This window comes from Canis lupus, chromosome 14 (genome assembly GCF_011100685.1).
Source record: "Canis lupus familiaris isolate Mischka breed German Shepherd chromosome 14, alternate assembly UU_Cfam_GSD_1.0, whole genome shotgun sequence".
Lineage (NCBI taxonomy): Eukaryota > Metazoa > Chordata > Mammalia > Carnivora > Canidae > Canis > Canis lupus.
This window is the reverse complement of record NC_049235.1, coordinates 32291368-32313370: the sequence shown is the minus strand read 5'-3', so window position 1 is coordinate 32313370 and position 22003 is coordinate 32291368. Positions and strand designations below refer to the sequence as shown.

At 33.8% G+C, this 22003-nt stretch overlaps 1 protein-coding gene across 8 annotated transcripts in view; it reads left to right on the top strand.

Moving 5' to 3' along the window:
- Positions 1–22003, top strand: part of SNX13 (sorting nexin 13) — a 179882-nt gene that overhangs the window by 26473 nt on the left and 131406 nt on the right. For 4 of the 8 annotated variants that reach the window (XM_038557025.1, XM_038557024.1, XM_038557023.1 and 1 more), the window contains exons 2-6: positions 2657–2854; positions 15721–15833; positions 19695–19797; positions 20269–20358; positions 21398–21519. In XM_038557025.1, the coding sequence (XP_038412953.1) occupies positions 2819–2854; positions 15721–15833; positions 19695–19797; positions 20269–20358; positions 21398–21519 (464 nt within the window). In that variant the 5' untranslated portion in view covers positions 2657–2818. Of the gene's footprint in view, positions 1–2656; positions 2855–15720; positions 15834–19694; positions 19798–20268; positions 20359–21397; positions 21525–22003 lie in introns of those variants that run through there. The other 4 variants (XM_038557022.1, XM_038557021.1, XM_038557020.1 and 1 more) reach the window with 3 other exon arrangements.

Sequence of the window (22003 nt, the reverse complement as noted above, 5' to 3'; positions counted from 1 at the left end):
GAAGGGAGGCAGTGTATCAGGTGAGTACCTTGCTTGTCTTGAAAGGAAGTTTTACACTTTGATAGTTACATTTGCTTTAGGTTGCTGCTTTATGGGTTTCTGGGATCTTAGGAGAAAGCCATTTTATTACTCCTGAGCTTGTATCTTTCACATTGTTAGAAAAATTCACAAGGGCCTTCCAAAGTGTTGCTTTAAGAGTATATATATCTTTGAATTTGTTGTATATGTACACATGTACACACCCCTCATGCTGTCATTGCAAGTTAGTTTTTAAAGGATTTAAGTATAGGAGGTCTATAATCCAATTCTGTCTTTCAAAGTAAGTAAACAAAAGTTGAGAGACATTTTGATTGCCAAGATTTGCATGATGTTAGAGGAGAGCTATGATTAGAAACCAGAATTCCTACTTCTGTGTTAAAGTGTGTAGTGCCTATTTAGTGATTTAGAAAAACAAAAACAGCTTCCGTTTTTCTGGCATTTATCTAATCTTGTTTAGGACTTTCCAGTTGGGAATCTTGATTGTAAGGAACAACAGTATATCTCCATTACCTCACATAAAAAGGAGAATTCAGGGGAGTAAAATGGAATGCAGCTGGTCCTGTGGGAAGTAAAAAGCTAGTCTCAACTTTCTCTGTTTCTCTCCCCTTCTTCCTCTCTCTCTCTCTTATAACTTGTTTCCCCCCCTCCTCCCCACTTCTGTTTCTCTCTCCCTTCCTCCCATTTTTTCTTTCTCTTACAGGTAACCACAAAGTCTCTCATCTCAGCTTTTCAGAATGTATTTGCTTCATTTTCAGTTTTTCTCTCAAAAGGCTTCCTTATGTGTTGGCCTATATGCCCCTTAAAGTGGCCACCCAGCATATACATACTCTTTTTTTAGGTTCATTGCCCACCATTGGCTGGCTACAATTTGTACCTTTTCAGGTTACTGAGAGCCTAGCTTTGATCACTGATGGAACCAGGTCTCACAACGTATACATTGTTTGCTAAAAAGTTGACTTCCTTTGGGTTAGGTGTACACATACCTGGTCTAGACCAGGGTGAGGTTAGGGGAGGGAAAAGTAGATAGGATAGTATGATTCTTGGGGCTGTGGATGAGAGGATGGGATAGGCAGATGAAATCTGCCTTTTACGTATATAACAATTACTGTTTTTATATTTCAAACAAAGACTGGTTTGTTTTATAAACTCCTAAGTAGATCTTGTATTTGGATGGCAAAGACTGAACAGATCTTAACATGGAATATCATATTCTATACATTAGTACATTGCTAAGTTCATTAATTGTAAACAAATCTCTGAAGTGATAACTCTCAAGTTATCACTTCTAGATACATGCTTCTAGGGAATATTTTTTTAGCCCTCCCCCCCCTTTTTTGGTCAGATTGTTTATTATATTACAGAAGGAGTCTCCTTCTGAATTCGTTCATGTATTCATGCACATCACAGACTCTTTGAGTTGTATTATATTCCAGGAATTTTGCTACCTATGGGGAGATGAAGTTGAACATGGTATGTTCCTTGCCCTAAAAGAAACTTTACATTTTGGGAACAGCTGTCCCTCTTGCAGTTAATTAGAGGTCTAGCTATCTTTTGTACCTATGAGCCCTTCATCTACTGCTCATTGAGTCATATCTACCTCACTTGTACTCTTTTCACTAGATCTTTCCCTGAAGCCTGATATACTACAAATCTCTTACTACTCTTTCCTAAACTTACTGCAGTGTGATTCTATGTTGCCACTCTGGTGATGCTGCTCTCAGTAAAATCATCAGTTACCTTCTAGTTGTCAAGTCCGCTGGACATTTAGTAGTTTTTATATTATTGATTTATTCTCCAACTTTTGGATACTACTGATTACTTCATTCTTAGGGACATACTGCTCTTTTAGGTTCTGGGACTCCATCCATTCCTGGTTCTTTTTATACCTTCTCAATCATCTTCATGGGCTTTGTTTTTCTTTCTCTGCCCCTTAAAATATTGCTGTTACCAGTATTTTATTCTTGACCTGCTGATCTCTTCCTGCTCTGCTTCATTGGCAATAACTTCAAATTCTCTATCTCTAGCCAGAGTATTCTCTTGAAAATAAGTTGTATTACCATATCCAGTTGCTTGCTGGCTACTCTCACCCTTGAAATCTTGTATATTACCTGCAACACGCCCCTTAGTGAACTTGACTCCATCCACAAAGCGAAACCATAAACACAGTGTCCCCCAACTCTGTTCTCCCATATGTTGTTTGGGGTGACTAGCTGTTTGTCAGTTATTACTCAGGCTTAAAAAGCTATGGTGATGGCTCTCTTTTTTGTTTTCCCACTTTTAATGACATAGTTGTCGATCAGTATTTTGCATCTTTAAAACAGCTGTGACGTTATGATGATATGCTATATCTTAGACTTAAAATCGGATAAACCTTAAACCAAATGTTGGTACTGTGGCAATACTGAGGAGTTCCTGGCTCATTTTCGTGGGAGTTGTTGCCTTGCAGGGATATAATTCCACTGATTCCAAACTTTTCATTTTTTAAGAAAAGCCAGAAATCCTGATTTGTCTGTGGTATGTTAAATGATTATTCAGAATTAAAATAAAATACTATGTTGGCGAAATAAAATCCACTAGTTTTTGATCCCTTTCTTAAAACTTAAATTCTTCATAACAGAGATCAACCAGCATCACAAACTGAGATATTTGAGACGTGTTTTGTTCTATCGCATACAAGGGTAAGAGAGGAAACTTGACTGAAAGCCACAGAAGACTACGGTGGCAAAGGAGACAGGCTCCATCCCTTGGTTTGGAAGATTGAATAAAAATTGATTGGGTCATGAAGTCAAATAGGCTGAGACTTATCTCATCTGCAGTAAGTATCCTGATAGTGTATTCTTGTTATCCTCAGCTCCTTAGTTGCTGAGGTCTTGATCCTGGATACCATGATCAGTTAGGGAAGATATTTTTCTGTTATTTTATCCTGTGTATTTAAGCACAGCATTAAAACATCCTCTCCTCTCTCTGTCTGTCCCTTTGTTTCTGTCTTTCTCTCTTACCCTCTGTCACTCTACTTTGTTGTTTTGTCCCAAGAATGCAACCCATAGAAATAATGTTTCGTCAGTTTCAAGTTCAGAACACCTGATTTACTAAATTATCTCAGGGTGTGATTTGTTAGGGCTTACTGTATTATCCTGATTTATTTATTTTTGTTGAGTGAACTTTTATAGGAAGTGTCCTACTCATTCCATGGGAAAATCAGGGAGACTTATTTGAACTGACCTTTGGCTTTTCTCTTTGTTCTTTGTGGGAGTGAGGAGTAATGATTCTTAGAAGTGCAAGTTTCATAGTTCTGATTGTGTGTTTTAGTAACAGCTTTACCTTGTAAATAAATTGCATTTCTATAAAAATTAGATCTTACAGTTAAAAGTTATATTTAAAAAAGATGCCACAAGAGGTTAGAATGTGTTGATTAATTCTTGATTTCATTGGCTTTTGAGCATATCAGATTAGATTATGAGAGATTTTTATACACTAGGTGCCCCTGATTAAAGGAAGTGTGATTTTCTTTAGGTGGAGAGAGGAGTTGAAGTGGAATTAGTTGAAGTATGTGTTAATGTATTATATCACCTAAAATCTTGATCATCTAATAATTTTCCATAATTATGTGATAAGTATATCTTACGTTTGTAGTTTCTCTTAGGTTTTCTGTATCAGACTCATTTCTCTCTAGTTCCCTGGAGTAAGATGAGAGATTGTGAAATCTATGAAATGAATCATGACCTGAGCCAAAGGCAGATGCTAAACCACTGAGCCACCCAGGCACCCTATGAAATGAGCCTTAACATTTAATTTTAATATGTAAAAATAGTTTTGTGGGTTTTTTTTTTTTTTTTTTTACATTTTATTAAGAGGAGAATGAATTTTGGGCTGTTTGACTTTCAACATTTCTTCTTTTGGGCATTGATATGGTTGACTGTTTATATAGTTTATCATAATAAACTATTATAATACATGACTGGTGCCAACTTGTTATCATTTTCTCCCTTTGTAAAATCTTTTTGTGGGACACTTGGGTGGCTCAGAGGTTGAGTGCGTCTGCCTTCAGCTCAGGGCGTGATCCTGGGGTACCAGGATCAAGTCCCACAGTGGGCTCCCTGCGTGGAATCTGCTTCTCCCTCTGTCTATGTCTCTGCCTCTCTCTTTCTGTGTCTCTCATGAATAAATAAATAAAATCCTAAAAAAAAAAAAAATCTTTTTGTGCTTGTCATTACTTGTATGTAGTTTTTAAAAGACTTTTTGGGTAGCAGATTTCAATTTACAACAAAATTTAGAGGAAAGTACTAAGATTTCCCATTTACCCCCCCCCCCCCCCCATATATGCATAGCCTCCCTTATATATCACTCATAGAATAGTGGTATTTTTCTTGTTGAGGCTGAACTTATATTGACATATGATAATCAACCAAAGTCCATAGTTTACCTTGGAGTCCACCCTTGTTGGTGTTATATATTTGGTGAGTTTGAGCAGAAGTATAATATCCTATATCCATCATAATACCACACAGGGTATTTTCAGTCCCATAAAAATTCTCTGTACTCTAACCTATTCATCTCCCCATCTTGTCCCCTCCCACCCTCCACCAACCACTGATCTTTTTATTGTCTCCATAGTTTTGCCTTTTCCAGAATGTTATTATATAGTTGGACTCATATCGTGTGTAACCTTTTTACATTAGCTTCTTTTACTTTGTAATGTGCATTTAAGGTTCTCCGTGTCTTTTCATGGCTACGTAGCTCATTTCTTTTTAGTGCTGAATCATACTCCATTGTCTGGATATACCACAGTTTATTTATCCACTCACCTACTTTAGGACCATCTTGGTTGTTTCTAAGTTTTGGAATTTATGAATAAAGCTGCTGTAACCATTTATTTTCAGGTTTTTGTGTGGACATGTTTTCAGTCCCTTTGGGTAAATACTAAGGAATGTGATTGGTGGATCATACCATAAAAGTATAGTTAGTTTTGTAAGAAGTTGCAAAATTGTCTTTCAGAATGCCACTTTACATTTCCACCAGCAATGTAGGAGAAGTCCTGTTGTTCTGAGTCCTTGTCAGTGTTCTGGATTTTGCCATTTTGATAGATGTGTAGTAGTATCTCATTTTGGCTTTAACTTACATCTTCCTGGTGATATATGTGTAATATCTTCTTATATGCTTACTTGCGATCAATGTATCCTCTTCGGGGAGGTGTCTATTATATATAGTCTTTGGCTGATTTTTAAATTAGGGTTGTTCTTCTGCGTTTTAAGAGTTCAAAAGAGTTTAACTCCTTTTCACATGTGTCTTGTGCACATATTTTCTCCTAATCGTGGCTGATCTTTTACTTATGATAATGTCTTTCATCAAGTGGAAGTTTTTAATTTTAATGAAATGTAGCTTATCAATTACTTCTTAAATGGATGGTCTTTGGTGTTATAGGTAAAAAGGCATCACCATAGTCAAGATCATTTAAGTTTTCTCCTATGTTATCTTATGAAGTATTACAGTTTTGTCTTTTACTTTCATATCAGGTCTGTGATCTATTTTGAGTTAATTTTTATGACAGTTCTAAGAGCTGTCTTAGATTCACTTTTTTTTTTTTGCGTGTAGATGTTTGTTTTTTCCAGTATTATTTGTTGAAAAGAATGTCTTTGATTACATGTAGTTTTTTGGAAATTCTTAAATGGTGCATTTATCCCGAACAGCTTACTTTGTTACCGTTTATAAATGGAATCTTTAAATAAATTTAGACATAAAAATATACATAGCCTTGAACATTGGGCTTAAGTTCAGTAAACAAATGATATTCTCTGTTCTGCTTTTTGTCAGAGTACTTTCTCTGTGGCACACTCTTGAATAGCCTTAGCATTGTGAATCTTTGTTCACTTGGAGTTTTTATTTTTGGAAATTACCAGAACTTTAAGAAGGTTTGTAATCAGTTTTGGATGGTACCATTTTTTTTTAAAGATTTATTTATTTATTCATGAGAGACACAGACTGAGAGAGAGAGGCAGAGACACAGGCAGAGGGAGATGCAGGCTCCTCACAGGGAGCCCGATGTGGGGCTCGATCCTGGATCCCAGGATCATGACCTGAGCTGAAGGCAGGCGCCCAACCGCTGAGCCACCCAGGCATCCCTGGATGGTACCATTTTGATGGAAAAAAGTGGGTAACTGTAAAGAGAAGAGATTATCTTGAGTGCAAAATTGCCTGTAGAAGACTCAAAGGAGTTTGAATACTTTTTAAGCTCTGGAGGCTTTATCTTTTTTCTATTCCTAAACATTTTGTTAATCTTTTTACTGTGACACCACATTTTTATGTTATCATTACATGTGTATTTTACTTATTTAATTGCTGAGCATATTGAGGCCAGAAACTGATTCATCTTTGTATAATTTATAACAAATACATTGCTACTTAATTGTTACAGGATCATATGAAACCCCCCCTAAATAATTATTTTGAAGAACAGTAATTCTTATATAAAATGTACACATAGCCACACATAAAGTAGCATATTAAGATCATGACTTAGTTTATTTATTGAGAGAGAGAGAGAGAGAGAAAGAGAATACCAAGCAAGCTTCATGCCCAGTGTGGAGCCCAGTGCAGGGCTTGATCTCACATCCTTGAGATCATGACCTTAGCTGAAATCAAGAGTCAGATGCTTAACTGAACCACCTAGGCACACCTTCATTTCATAATTAAAAGAATCTTTTTCTTACTTGAATAACCAAGTGTATATTGCTTTATTATGAACTAATAATAGAAAATTTTTAATCCCAGGTTAATTCCTGGGGTGTAAACACGGAGCATGTTTCTTACAGTTGTTCTGTAAGAAATGCAAGTTTTTGCTAAGTAAGTAAATTTTGTGATTGTATGTGTTTAAACAATTTTTTAGATAAAGCATTTCAAACATAAAAAGTAGAAAGATTATTATAATGAATTCCCTGTCCTCATGCCCAGCTTAGACATTTATCAACTCATGGCCAGTTGTATTTCATCTACACCATTTTTTTTTTTTTTTTTTACTTTTCCCTCAGTCTCTACTTACAGAATTATTTTTGAAGTTATTCTAGATATATGATTTAATCTGTAAATAATTCAAAATATTTCTGTAAAACAAAGATTCTCTTTGTTAAAACATAACCATAATATCATTTCATTAGCTAAAAAACAAGCAGTAACTTTATATCATTAAATATACAGAAAATATTAAGAATGACCAATTTCTCTTTTCTCTCCTCATCCTCCTTTTTCTTTTCCTTAACCACTGTATTTCTGTTAAAATCAAGTAGAATAAGCTCTACATATTATAGTTGTAACCCACAGATTATTCCAAACCCTTCCTCTCCTTCCCTTGCCCTCCTTCTCTTACTCTTTTTTTTCACCTGGGCCCTTTATTTGTTGAAGGAACTGGGTATTTTTTGCCCTTTAGTGTTTCTCATAGTACGAATTTTGCTTAGTTCATCTGTGTGGCTTATTGTAACAGTTTCTTGGTCTTCTGCATTTCCTAAAATCATATTCAGGTTTGATACCCCTTTCCCCCCAACGGGACTCTTTCATAGATGGCAGTGTGCATTTTTCTCCCAAGAGGTGTATGATACCTGGTTTGTCTTCCTTCCCTCTCTCCCTTTCTCCTACCCTCCCTCCCTCCTCTGCTAGATCTTTAATATATTAAGGATTGCAATATGATACTATTTTGATTCTATCATTTATTTCGTTATTATATGGACTATTTCCTTAAAGAGAAGCTAGATTTTCACAAACTTTCTGATTACCTTGATAAATGCTTAATTCTCTGCCATTTTTCAAACACAGTTGCTTCCTTTAAAGGTGATAAAAAGAAAGTCTTCCTGATTTCATGAATTTCATGTTTGAAGTGCTCCAGTACAATGTAGCTATTATTTTTAGTGATTCCATCTTTAGCCAGTTGAACCCTTTTCATGTTGTCTCCTGAGTCCTTTTGACATGTCCTTAGAAGTCTTTAGTAGCTTTCTGGTATGTCAAGGTGCTGCAGGCCCATTTTAAACTCATTTTCTTCCCCAGGCTTGGAATCAGCCATTGCTCTAGTAGCCCTGGTTTGCTTTAGTGGAACTGTCAAAACTATTTTTTACTGAAGCAATATTAGATTTTTGTTGTGGTTGTTCTTAGAGTACATACCACTAATGAGCCACAGTTAAATTACTATATTGTAAAATCACCTAAAATAGTTTCTCTGTGTGGTTATTCCACATTGTTAGTATATGATTAGATTTGTTTTACTTTGCTTTTGATTTTTAGAGATGGCTTTTTAAATTCTTTTTATATGTAAAAATATTTATACCATCACAAAATCAGATCTACACAAGATACCTAGTTCTTATCTCTGTCTCCTCTGCCCCCATTTTCTTTATTCCTCATATATCAGTTAAAGTTTCTGTATATCCTTACATTAAAAAAAATGAGCTATTGTGTGTATATTTATAACTCTATCCCTTTCTTAGCTGAATGATAGCTATATATACTTTACTAGTGTGTAATTGAATTTTAAAAAATAATCAGGGTAAATATACTGATGCAAAAAAATTACAAATTGTGCAAAATACAGAGGATCGTTTTTTTCTGTTCTGATATCTTGATGGATTTTAGTAGCATATAATTAGAGATTTAACTGTCTTTTTGTTTGGTAGCTTTAAAGTTTTTGCTTTAATCAGTTATTTTTAAGGGAATATTTCTTGTGTATTATATATATACATACATATACACGTGTGTCATGTATATACACATATCAGTCTCATTCATAAATTAAAGATAGACTTTCATCTGCCAATTGGAAACATGAGGAAAATAATTTTCTTTTTGTTTTGATGGAGATTGAAGGTTTATTATTTAAAGATATCTTTACTTTTATTTATTGAGTTATCTCCAAAACAATATGTATAGCTAGAAATATGCTGTCTCTGAAAAGCTCTTTTGGTTAATTTACTTTAGCCTTGTGTATCTACTAGACTTTTTATTAGAAATTCAGGAAACCGTAGTAAAGCACTTTTTCAATTTGAGGCTTTGAGTATTTATTGTCTATCAAGACTGTTCTTTGCAATACTGCCTCATCTACATTTTAGATACTTTTATGATTTTTCCTGTATAAGAGAAAGTGTTCAGTAAATAGAATCTTTTGCTTTTTTTTCAATACTGTAGTTACTTCAAGACCCCAGTTTAGTGATTCCCAGTGTATGGGCTATGGAAATGAGAAGGAGGTCTGTCTGCAGCCTAGCTTAGTTTTTATCCTGAATAAATAAATACATATTATGAATGTTCACTATTGTTTTCAAACTGTGTATAGGTATTTTGTAATTGATAGAATTTAGTTTAAAAAGCATTAATTTGGGGATCCCTGGGTGGCTCAACGGTTAAGCGCCTGCCTTTGGCCCAGGGTGTGATCCTGGAGTCCTGGGATTGAGTCCAGTGTCGGGCTCCCGGCATGGAGCCTGCTTCTCCCTCTGCTTATGTCTCTGCCCCCCCCCCCCCCCGCCCCGTCTATCATGAATGAATAAATAAAATCTTTTTAAAAAAAACAACACTAATTTATTGTAGCTTATATTTGTAATTGGATGCCAGGAGTCCTAATTGTGTTTAATTGTATGATAGTCTACGATCTTTTATTTATTTTTACTTACTTTATTTTTTTAAAGATTTTATTTATTTATTCAAAGAGACAGAGAGGCAGAGACATAGGCAGAGTGGAGAAGCAGGCTCCATGCAGGGAGCCTGAGGTGGGATTTGATTGGGATTCTGGGGTCACGCCCTGAGCCCAAGGCAGATAGATGGTCAATCGCTGAGCCACCCAGGCGTCCCTACGACCTTTTGTAACTGCTGCTCTAAAAGCAAGTGAAAGGTTTGTTCAGGTGGTCATCTATATATTTGCACATAATTCATTCTTGAAAATGTATAACAGTTGAACAATACACTTCTGTTGTAAGGGAGAGGATTCTAATATCAAAGAAGTAAAAATACACCCCCTAGTTGGGAGAGGTAGGAGAAATTATCCAGGTATCTAGTGGCTGTTAACTTTTGCCAGCTGGGCAGTTAGCCATCTTGGAGACCAGGATCATTGATTGGGGTGTCTGCCCTTTCTGCAGACCCTCTATCTTTTCTGGCTCAACAGCTAAATTGAAAACACCCTATCACAATAGTGTTTGATTATCTTTTCAGGAATATGCGAGGTATCTTAAATAGTGAGTAGAAGAGGATTTTTATTTCCTTATCCTTGGGGTTTTGAAAAGAGGGGTTTGGAACCAGTTGCCTCAGTAAATGTACTGATAATAATTGTGTGGTTGCTGTTCTGTGGCTTTCTCCCTGTAAAGGAAGTAATGATGTCAGTTGCTGTCAGCATATGTTGAGGCAGCCAAAAGGATGCATTTTTGTATATCAGTCTCATGGAAGAACAAAGAAAGTCCAGTTTTTTTCTTTTTGGAGATGGGAATTGGGTGTGGGTTGTACTGGAAGGAATGTATAGCTCTGCCTAAAGCCAGAAGGTGGGGGATGGAGGAGCACTTCAATTTAGGTTTCCTTTTCCTTTTCTTTTTTACTTTTCCTAGACTTTTTCTTTTTCCTGCCATTTCCCCTTTCCCCTGTCTTCCCTTTTTCTCCTCTCCCTTCTTTTTCTGTTCCCTCCATTTCATTTCTCTAGTTAGTAGATTAAATAGTTCCATTTTTAGTGAGCAGCTTCTTTGTACCAGGCTTTGGTTAAAATTATTAAATAATTACATAATGTTGAATGAGACAGGTTCTATGTCAGGAGTACATGCTCTTGAAATTACTTGGAGAAGAACTTCCAACTTATTGTAAATGGAATAAGGGGTGGAAGGAAAACAATTTATAGTTGCAATAAGGCTATAATTGCTGGGTACTTTTGTTGTTAAACTCATGATTTCAATGACCCAAGTTGGCACTGATATATTACCAGTTTTAAGATTCTCAGCCCTGTCTGGCTATGCTGTGCCACATGTTGTGTTCACATACGGCAGGTTATTATAATTCTGAGTATGGTTGACCCATTCTAATGAGACTCCAGAGTCCAACATTCATTTTCTGGGAGCTCTGACATTCTTTTTTTTTTTTTATGTGATCTGAAATAGCTGTTTCTACTCAGCTCCATTCTCCACCTTCAGCCGGGAGACTCTAAGTCTAGCTTTGCATCGAAATAGCTGTGTCATTATGAGGAAAGTTACTTAACCATTCTGCTACAGCTAGACTTGACTTGAGAGCCTGCTCATTGTGCTAATGGGAATTCTGGATCAAAGAGAGTGATTTTGCAGAAGTTACACAGAATGTTAGTGGCAGACTAGAACCTATAATTTCTAACTTTTTTAGTACTGTATTATGCTATCTTCCCTATCCTAAAAGTATGTGGTGAGGATCATGTAAGATAAATGTCAGTAGGACTTGATAGGCATAAAATATTACAGGATAAATTATTTCCACTTGCTTTCTATCGTCAGGAGGCAGATATGATCCTCTGCATTGTCTTTTCTTGGTTCTTAAGCATCCTGACAGCAGGGATCATTTTTTATGTCTGTGTGTCCCTCTGGTAAAGGCCAAATTATACATATAGGTGTTAGGACACTAATAAATTGACACCCTTTAAAACTAAAATTCTTTCCATTATTTATATAGGGTATACATAGTTAACTTGACTGTCTAGTAATAAAAATTATATACTTCATATTCAGACTAGGGATTTATTACATTCATTACAAGTCATTTTCTGACTGATTTCTTTGGAGATATTAAACTGAATAACATTTGGATAACATTTGGACATTAAACTGAATAACATTTAGATAAATAACATTTGGATAAAGAAAGCACTCATTTATGATTTTAGTATTTTTTTCTTACTGTGATTTAACTTCAGGCAGTTGTTAGTGACAAATTATAAGGTTTAATAAGGAGTTGGGATTTGCCTAAGATCAAATCTCACTCTTACTTATTAGTTTGCATGACCTTTGGCAGTTTTTTAAAAGCTTCTCGCTTTGTTTCTCTGTTGCTAGACTAGGATAGTGATTAAGGTAAAAGTGAACACTAGATACTGGACTCATTTACTCCCTACAACAGATACATGATATAGGTGAGGAAATTAAGGCATGAGTGATTACCCAACTAATAAATAGTGAAGTTGGGATTTGCACTCAGTCTAACTCCAGGGTCCATACTGTTTGGTCCCTGTGCTGTACTGACTTCCTGATTACTTTGTAAGTTGTTCTGAGAAATAACTGAGATAGAGTATGTAGAATGTTTGGTACAGTTGTGGTTCTCAAAGTTTTTTAGGTTTTGGAGTTGTGAATAAGGTTTTGTGGACTTAGAGATTAATTTAAGTGGAATTGTGAATATATAGTTGTCTTTAGTTCTAAACAGTTCTGATAGCTTGTTGGAAGTGAAAGAATCACAGACATAATAGATCAGCATCTGCATTTTAAGAGCCTGCATTTAAGATCCTTGGAGTTTAAGAAGTACTAGAATAGATGATCCTGAAGATTTCTTTCAATGCCCAGTTGTTGAGTTAGGGATTCTAGAGAATCATATAGCAAGGGTATTTTAGTGTCGATTATTGTATTTAGAGAAGAAAAATGATAATAAAGTATTATTTTGATGTAAATAACTGTAATAGGGATATATTTCTATTTTTTGGCTTCAATGTTAGGTCCACTCTTGAGGTAATTAATACCTGCTTGAATTTGTAGAGAGTTTCTGATATGGTCCACAGTGATCCTAAATTTTATCATCTTGTATCATCTTAGGAAATAATTAGAACTCAATTTCTGTATGATATAAGATGAGTTGTTTTTCTTAATCAAATATAAAATATTAGCCAATTACAAATATATATATATATATATATATAGGAATGCTGAGAATAATACAAAACTTTCTAGTGTTGTACAATTCACTATTCTGGTGTTTCAATGAACAGTTTTAAATTTAAAGTTAACTATTTTAAGTGATTAACTACAAAGCAAATGATCACCTGACTTGATTGATTAAAAATGTGCAATTTATTAGTCTATGGAATATAAACATTTCAAAGAAAGGATCTACTTTTGTAGATTGTTTTTTTAAATACAATAACATCTGTTTTCACTCTTAAATCATTAGTATCTGGCATATTGTAGTGGGTATTGACAATATTTATTGACTGAATAAGAATTTGTGTTTTGATCATTTTGCTGCCATTTTCAAATGAGAGGAGGTAGATTCTGAAAACTTGCGTTTGAGATATTTGAGCAATTCCCCATGTTAATTAACTGCTGCATTTAATAATTTCCCCCATATTAACTAATTTTGATTCTTTGAAAATTTTTTTTAATTGTGAGAGGGTATGATTCAAACAGAAGAAGAAATATTACATTTATTATGCTCTTTTCCTTTATCTACAGAGGTAGCTGCTTGGTTTCATTTTTAAAACCTCTTAATATATCCAAACGTAAGTTGTTTAGTTTTGAAATACTGGCTAGCAAGCAATAGATCTAACTTTGTAAAAAAAGAATAATATTGTAAATATATAGTTGTCTTTAGTTCTAAACAATTGTGCTAGCTTGTTGGAAATGAAAGAATGCAGACATAATGGATCAGCATCTCCATTAGGTCAGATCTTATTCAAGTAAGCAGTTTGAATAAAATATCTGGGTCATAATCTGGTTTCTGCTTTCCTGAGAGATTATGAGAGAGGACTCTGCAGGGAAGTCACTGGATAAAGTTTTGGGTGAATCTTGAGAAATAGCATCTGGTTTCCTTCCATAGTTGGGCATTTGGCGGTACTGTAGTGTGGATCCAGGTACTGGGTGTTCAGCCGAAGTATTATCAGAGGGACTGGACTGCTCTGTCCTTTATTCTAAATCCCCTTGGCTTACTTTTTTAGCTCTGGTGTAAAGTCAGAGATCACTTCTGTAGATGAAGTAGTATCCCCAGCTCATTCAGGGAGGAGATCATGAGGGCAGAGCAGAAACTTCATTAGCAGGGCATTCTGCTCTCTGGTTAAAAAGTGGTCAGGGTAGGGACGCCTAGGTGGCTCAGCGATTGAGCACCTGCCCCTGGCTCAGGGCATGATCCGCAGTCTCCAGATCTAGTCCTGCATCGGGCTCCCTGCCTGGAGCCTGCTTCTCCCTCTGCCTATGTCTCTGCCTTTCTCTCTTTGTGTCTTTCATGAATAAATAAATAAAATCTTAAAAAAAAAAATGGCCAGGGTGAGGAAAAAGGAAAATAAAATTACAAATGAATAGGAATTGCACCAGCCTTATGTAAAAGAAGAAATTTTTAAAAACATCCACAGAGTGACATAAAAGAGAATATGAATAAGTAGAGAAATATTACTCTGGATAGGAGGATTCATTATTATAAATTCTCCTTAAATAAATCCTTTGTAAGATTTCTGTTTATAGGTTATCTTGTTGAGATCTTCTTATATAGTCACATATATATAACTTACATAGCAACCATATGTAGTTACTTTATTTTTCTCCATGCACTTATCCTCATCTAATACAACTATAAATTTATTTATCATGTGTTTTTTTTCCCCTTCTGGATTGTAAACTTAACGTAAGTGTATAAATTTACTAGAGTATGCTTGTCTTTCTCTCCTTACTAGAATGCAGCCTTATGAGGATGTTGTATTCCTTGTGGTTTCCCTTAGCACCTTGAGCTTATGGCACATAGAAAGCAGTCAATGACTGGTGAATGAGTGAATAAATAAAACTGTCCTTTCTCTTATAATCCATAGAACTTATTGTCTATTCCATAGCTGTTTGGTCATTAATTTTGTTCACTTTAGCATCTTATAATGCTTTCTATTATTTTCTTTTGGTTCAGTGTCTAATTGTTTCATTCCTGTAAGACATTCTTCTCTGTGCTCCTTGATGGCAGGAATGGGACAAATACTTCCTTTGTATACCTCACAGCACAAGGCAAATGGATGTAGGAATTTGTTGAATTGAATACGTTCATTTATTCATAATTACTTAAATTGCTAAAATCCAGTTTGCCTTCAACAAAAGAAGTATTTTAAATATACAATACAGTATAATTCTAAACAAAATGGTTTTTTTTTATTTTGTTTTGTTTTTAAGGGCTGAAAATTTTTGGAGATGTTTTTGAGCTCATGGTATATTTTGGTAATTGAAATTGGAAGCTACAGTTTTACAAATTTCTGTGCACCATTTGAGTAAAAGAAACAATTTCCAATGAGATGTGGATTTCTTACCTTGAAATTTTAATTTTTAATAAATGTCTTCTTATGCTATAGTTATATTTGAACTTAGTTTTAAAATGGAATATTCTAAACAGGTACAACTTTATAGTCTACTTAACTTTTTATATAAATGATTTTCTAAGTACTTTTTCTTTGGTATTTCTCATTTCAGCATATCATTCAACAACTTGTGTAATAATTGCCTGATATGCATTTACATTGCCATTAGATTTAAAAAGAATCATTTCTGATGTACTTAAATCCCTTTCTCCATATAGATTTTGTATATTGTTTCTTGGAGATAAATCTCCAAGAATGTAGTTAACATTTTCAAAAGTAAATATATAACAATTCCTGAAACAGCCACTGTATGTGTTTAAAAGGAGAAATGTAAAACTATGTAAAAGTTTTGATTCTTTTTTAATTCATTTATTTATTAAAAATAATTTTTTTTCTTTGCTTTATTTCAGACCAGTTTATCCATATGGGGATGGGGAAGCCTTGGCATTGTCCTTTCTCTAATAACCTTTGGACCCTTTGTAATATTTTATTTGGCCTTTTATATCCTCTGCTTTGTGGGTGGGTAAGTATTCTCAGTGATAATCTTATAGTTCAGATGTCATATTTTTGTTAGAAATTGAAACAAATGACCATGAGACCTCAATAAAAGAAAAATGAGCATGAGAAATGGTAGTATGATTTATTTGTGAATGCTGTTTTTGCAAATTATTTTTTACCAAAGTTAAATAAAGTAAAATTGATACCCAATAAAATAAAAGTGATGGCGATTGTTAGGTGTACCAGAAATATGGGTAGTCATCTTCAAAAAATTTTCCATTTTTGATGAGACAGACTTTTTTTGTATGATTTTTAAAGTTTTAAAGATTTTTTTATTCCTTTTGGTGTTACTACGTTTTGAAGTTGAAGATTTTTTACCTATTATAATATTAATAAAATAAGTTAAATTGAGATGATTCATCACGTTTCACATAGTATAGAAAATACTGTTTCATTAATTAGACTTTATACAATAATGTCACTTACTTCCTTAGTGAGTGCTCTCATTTTGTTACAGAAAATTCAAGCACCTAATTTTGCCATTTTCTCTTCATTTGTTTATTTGATTATGCTTTACTTTGAGTTGATAAACTTTTACAAGAGAAGTTTCAGTTGTGATTTAGTATAGTTTCCTATGCAGAGCACTTGGTATCAAATGTGAATTACACCTAAGAAAAGTATAGAAAAGAGAGGTAGATGCTTGTTACTTAGATGCTCAAACCAAGGTAGCTTCATTGAACTAAGTATTTTATTGTTACTAGATATATTTTTATATATGCTTCTGTGTGTGTATGTATATGTATGTGTAAGATACATTTATGTAATTGTGAAATGAATACCTTTGAGTTCTTTTTAAAACCTCTTTTGAGACCCCCCCCCCCCCCCAATATTTGAAGGAATCATTTGAACTTACAGGTTTAAAGAACTTTGCTGAATTGAATAGCAAATATAAACTGTGGCCTGAAAGACTGCATAAGACTCTCAGGGAATGGCTTCTGAATATTCTTACCACCTCCCACCTCTTTCATGACAGAGTTTGAAAGTTATGTGTGGTCATTTTAGAGGAAGTGCACCCACTGTGGAACAAGTGAGAATCAAATCAAGCAACTACATTTATTTTAGATTTAATATTTTCATTATAATTTCTTAGAAATAGTACTGAACACTGAAACAATAAAGAAATAAGCCACAGGAATCAGATAAATGGAATTTTGAATATTATTATTGACTAAAAAGATGATTGAAGACTATAAATCTGCAGCCCCCTGGGCTTCCTCAATTACACTCTTTTGTCACAAATTAAGATTGGAGCAGAATGGTTGCATAGCTGTATGGTTGCTCCTCTCTCTGAGGGGGTCATGACTGCTTTTACTGATTGGAAAGGAGATGTTTCTCTGAAAAGGAGAGGTTTCTTCTCTTTCATAAATTGAATAAACCCTTGGCAAAAGTGAAGCAGGATTTCAGACGATTTCCCAATATTTCAGAACGGGAGAAAATTGAGCTTTATTTGTCAGCAGAAACCCTAGGAACTCTTGGACGTTAGAGGGATGGAGAGTCATTTCTCAAACACTAAAGTGCTCCATATAAAGTTTTGGAAGAGGGGAAAGGTGATGAGTCCATGCATTTCAAAGTCATGATAACCTTTCTTGTTCCCTTTTTGAGTGTAGATTTATCAGGGAGTAATCAAAATTGTTTTTAGATACTTCTAAAGTTCTGTAAAAATTTTTAGATAAGATATTGGCAAGTATGCCAGGGGCACTAAAACTTCTTTAGATAATATTAAGAGTCACATGGTAGGGTCTGAAATTCTAAATTCATAGTGTATATAAATGTTCTGATCTGATGTTCTGTTCCAGATTATTAATCTTGGTGAAATTCACTGCCATAGTAAGGAGACTTCAATTTAAATACTACAAAGCCTCCCAAAATTATCTCAGGGGATTAGTGAAGCATTTCTAGATTACTCAGTTATGGTCAATGAGTACCACAGTACCTGAGTCAAATCTTTCCTTTTTGGCCTCTAATTACAAAGAATGATTGTTTTTCTTTTATGTAGTTTAGTATAGTTTAATGACTTATGGATTTCAAGAGCAAATGTAAGCTTTTAAATATTAAACTCAGGTAAGATCATTATATTTCATAGAATAACCGTTTCTTGATTTTAGTGGTTGTTTTTTATTGTGTAGGTCTTTAAAGATACCTTTTTTCATAAAATGCAAGTTTGAGATGAATTAATACATTTTCCTATGGAAACCACCTTTTTTTTTTTTAAGTTCTGCAGTTAACCATCTACAGGGTTGATAATGTATATATTGTGCTGATAGTCAAAGCTAATTCCATGTTTTCTAATATAGAGATAATATGGAAGAGATAATATGGAAGGAAAATCACTTAGAGTTTTTTTTTTTTGTTATTTGGGATACTATTCATACTGTATTATGGGTTATTTAATGTTATTTTGGGTGTTGCAGTCATTTGTAGCACCTGTTTTTATTTAAACCTTAAAGCTGAAACTATTAAGTTCTTTGTAAGATTAGACCATTCCTTAGCTTACTTCCTACCATTATACCTTAGACAGATGTTACTGTTTTATCAGTCTGTCTCATGATAATAATTTTAGAAATACATTGTTAATATAAGCATTTAATTGTGTCTGTAAATGTTCTTATCATGAGATAGAACTTAAATATAGGACCAACTTGATTATTAGTAAGAATATCAGATGCAAGACAGGTGAACTTTATTGACAATTCCAAGGCCAGGTTTTTTAAAAAAACTAAAACAGGATTGATGACATGGGCTGATTTTGACTCTGTTTTCTCAACTTATCTTTCAGCTTTTGTGGTGCTTGAACTAAAAAAGCAGATCACCACAAAAAGCAGAGGACTTTGAGAATCTTCCTTGTAGTAGTTGAAGCTGACCCATATTTTATTTTTCATAGTTCCCTTCTTGTCACAACAGCGTTTGAATCATTGTGAGATTACTGTGAGATTATTATAAAGTTAGAATTTTACGTTTTTCTATTATGGATTTCTTAGCTTCTTAGTGGTGCTTAGATTTAACCGGTAAATTTTAAATATAGGAAATACTGGTAGCATTTAGTGAGTAGTTAAAATAAAGCAGTTCTAAACCAGTTTTTATCTTACCTCAAGTCTATAATTGTTTTAAAAATAGCCGTTAGGATGTATTTATATGTATTTTAAAATTCCAGTCTGATTATAAACTGTTCTCTTTTTTTTCTTCCATAGCTTTTATTTATTTATTCTGTTTTTATAGTGGCAAGTTATATTATTATCTCATGTTACTTAGTTAATAGAACTATAGAAATGTGTGACTTTAGCTTTAGATTTAGATCCTATTTGTCTTTATCCTTGGTTAACTAGCCTACTTATTTAGTGAGGGCTGATTTTCCTAAAGTTTAAACTTGTTGCCTGGGATTCTTTTTTTTTTTTTTTTTAAGATTTTATTTATTTATTCATGAGAGATACAGAGAGAGGCAGAGACACAGGCAGAGGGAGAAGCAGGCTCCATGCAGGGAGCCCGATGCGGGACTCCATCCTGGGATCCCGAGGTCACGCCCTGGGCTAAAGGCGGCGCTAAACTGCTGAGCCACCTGGGCTGCCCGCCTGGAATTCTTTATGAAATGTATTATATGAAAACTTTGAAAGGCTTTCATGTATAAATTCACAAAATGCTTATGGTTGTTTTAAACTTTAGAACATAACAAAACTGCCAGTTACTTGCCTTGCTTGCCAAAGTGAAAAGCGGATTTTTTGGTGAGTGATTAATCAACTATTAAATCTGAAAAATATATTTGATGAATAGGTGTGTTAAGTTATAATAAAATTTTGTTTTTGTATCTATAATTAAAGTTTTTCTTCCACAGGGGTTTTGTGGTGACTCTCCTGTTTGGAAAAACAAACTCAGAGAAGTACCTAGAGCAGTGTGAACACTCATTTCTTCCTCCAACATCAACTGGGATTCCTAAGGTAAATAGAGTAAAGGAATGTAAAACCTCAGAGTTTTGTTCTGTGAAGTGATGATAGTATGGTCATCTATATATGGCTTGGTAGATTTTCCTATAACTTACTAGTGCTCACTATAAACTTATGAGAGACTTTCTGATCATGCTTAGAAAATGCGTTTTAAAACTTTTGTAGCATTAGATCTTAAGAGGAATGCAAATTTTAGGAAAAGTAGAAATTTGAAGCCTTTCCTACTTCAAAATTTCTCACAATCTAAATAATATTTGCCGATTTTTAATATTTTTGAGGATAACAGTAGATTTTTTTTCTGGACGTCTAGTTGGATTAATTTGAGATATAGTGTTTGTACCAGAGCCTTGAGAAATAAGGTTATTGATGGACTTAAAGATGACAGAAGAGTAGCAAGTTAGAAGTAAACTATAGATATTTTTAAATTAGGAAACAGTGCAATAAAATATTGTGATTTCCTTAAAGTGCTTAGAAGAAATGAAACGAGAAGCCAGGACTATAAAGATTGATAGAAGATTGACAGGTGCCAATATAATTGATGAACCTCTCCAGCAAGTGAGTTTTCGTATGTGGTATTTGAATTCCTTTTATTGTGTTGTAAGGTGTATTTCTTTTGAAAATACCAGGAAATAATTTTTACTATTTATGTGGTATGCTTGAAATTCATTATAATGCTGTTCTTGGATTCTGTACTTAAAGATGCTGCCTTATTTATGAAATCATTTATAATGAAGAGGTAATATTAAAGCCTTTTGTTTGAATTCGCATTTAGTAAAAATGTTTTTGCTGACATATTTGCAATGTTTCTAATTATTTTAAAGTTAAATGCTCTTTAGCTGATGAACAAGCTTAGTGTTTTGGCGAATAAGACATTTTTTTAAAAAAAGAATATACCTGATTTGATTAAAAATATTAAAAATTAGAATTAAAGTAATTCTTTTTCCTTGATATTTTTATTGATGTTTATTTGATTATGTGATTATTATAATGTGTTCTTTAAAATTCTAACACTTCTTTTATAGATAAACCCATATTTAGTTTATCAGATTTTCAAAAATAATATCCATTAAGTTGTATCACTTACTGTTTATTGACTGATTTACTATTGTTGGCAGTATCAAAGGTATTAGAATTAAGTGAACTGTTCTTTTTTTTTGTAATTTGACTACAAGAAATCTGATGGTATGATCTTGGAAAAATGGTTTCTTTTTGAGAATTAAGGTCAATTGGCATTATTTTGAACCTCATTCCATCAAGCTAATTAAAACTCTTCATTATAATATAGCACTGAAAATTTATTTTTTTGCAACCTCTGTCTTTAACCTGAATTGGGGTGGGAGTTGACCAAAGATAACTCTTTAATTTTTAAAAAATTTGGGAAGTGGATGAATTGGGACACCAAAATAATTTAAAAATTTTTTGAAATGGTTTTTTAGCATATTGATATTTTCGTAATAAAGGCAGTTTTTTAAATCATAATTTAGTATGTGGAGAGTAAATATAAATTGGTAAATAATCCTTTCAGGTTTTCATTTGCCGCTGATACTTTATAGATCCTAAGAAGTTGTATTTTTTCCCCAATATTTTGTTTTAGGTTATCCAGTTTTCCTTGAGGGACTATGTCCAGTATTGGTATTACACACTAAGTGATGATGAATCTTTTCTTCTTGAAATTAGGCAGACTCTTCAAAATGCACTCATTCAGTTTGCTACTAGGTAAGGTCACTGATGCAGAAAAATTTAAATACGTTGTTTATACCAGTAAGGAAAATGACTTTTAAATGGAAGAGGAAAATTAGTTATTTAAAGGTAAGTAGAACAGTGGATTATTGTGAGATAACTCAGATTAAAGAACTAGAGCTCTAAAAACCTGTACTTCTTTAAATTTAACCTTTACATTTACAAAATGTTTATCTTGGTTAAACTCTGTTCTCTCAGTCTGAATGTCAGTTTCTTCCTCAGGGTCCAATCATGTGACTTTCAGCCCACTTACTGAGAATACTTTTTTCACCTCTTACTCAGATACTGTTTTATTAGAATGCCATGAAAATAGTTTTAGTAAAACTATTCTTTTACTTTTGACACATATCTTCTTATAGAAGTCCTCTCAGGGGGAGAGGAAACCAAAGGAACATAAATCATTGGAGACTTTTCAGTTTATTTATTTTTAGAAGGAAGTGTATTTTGATGAATTTGCTCT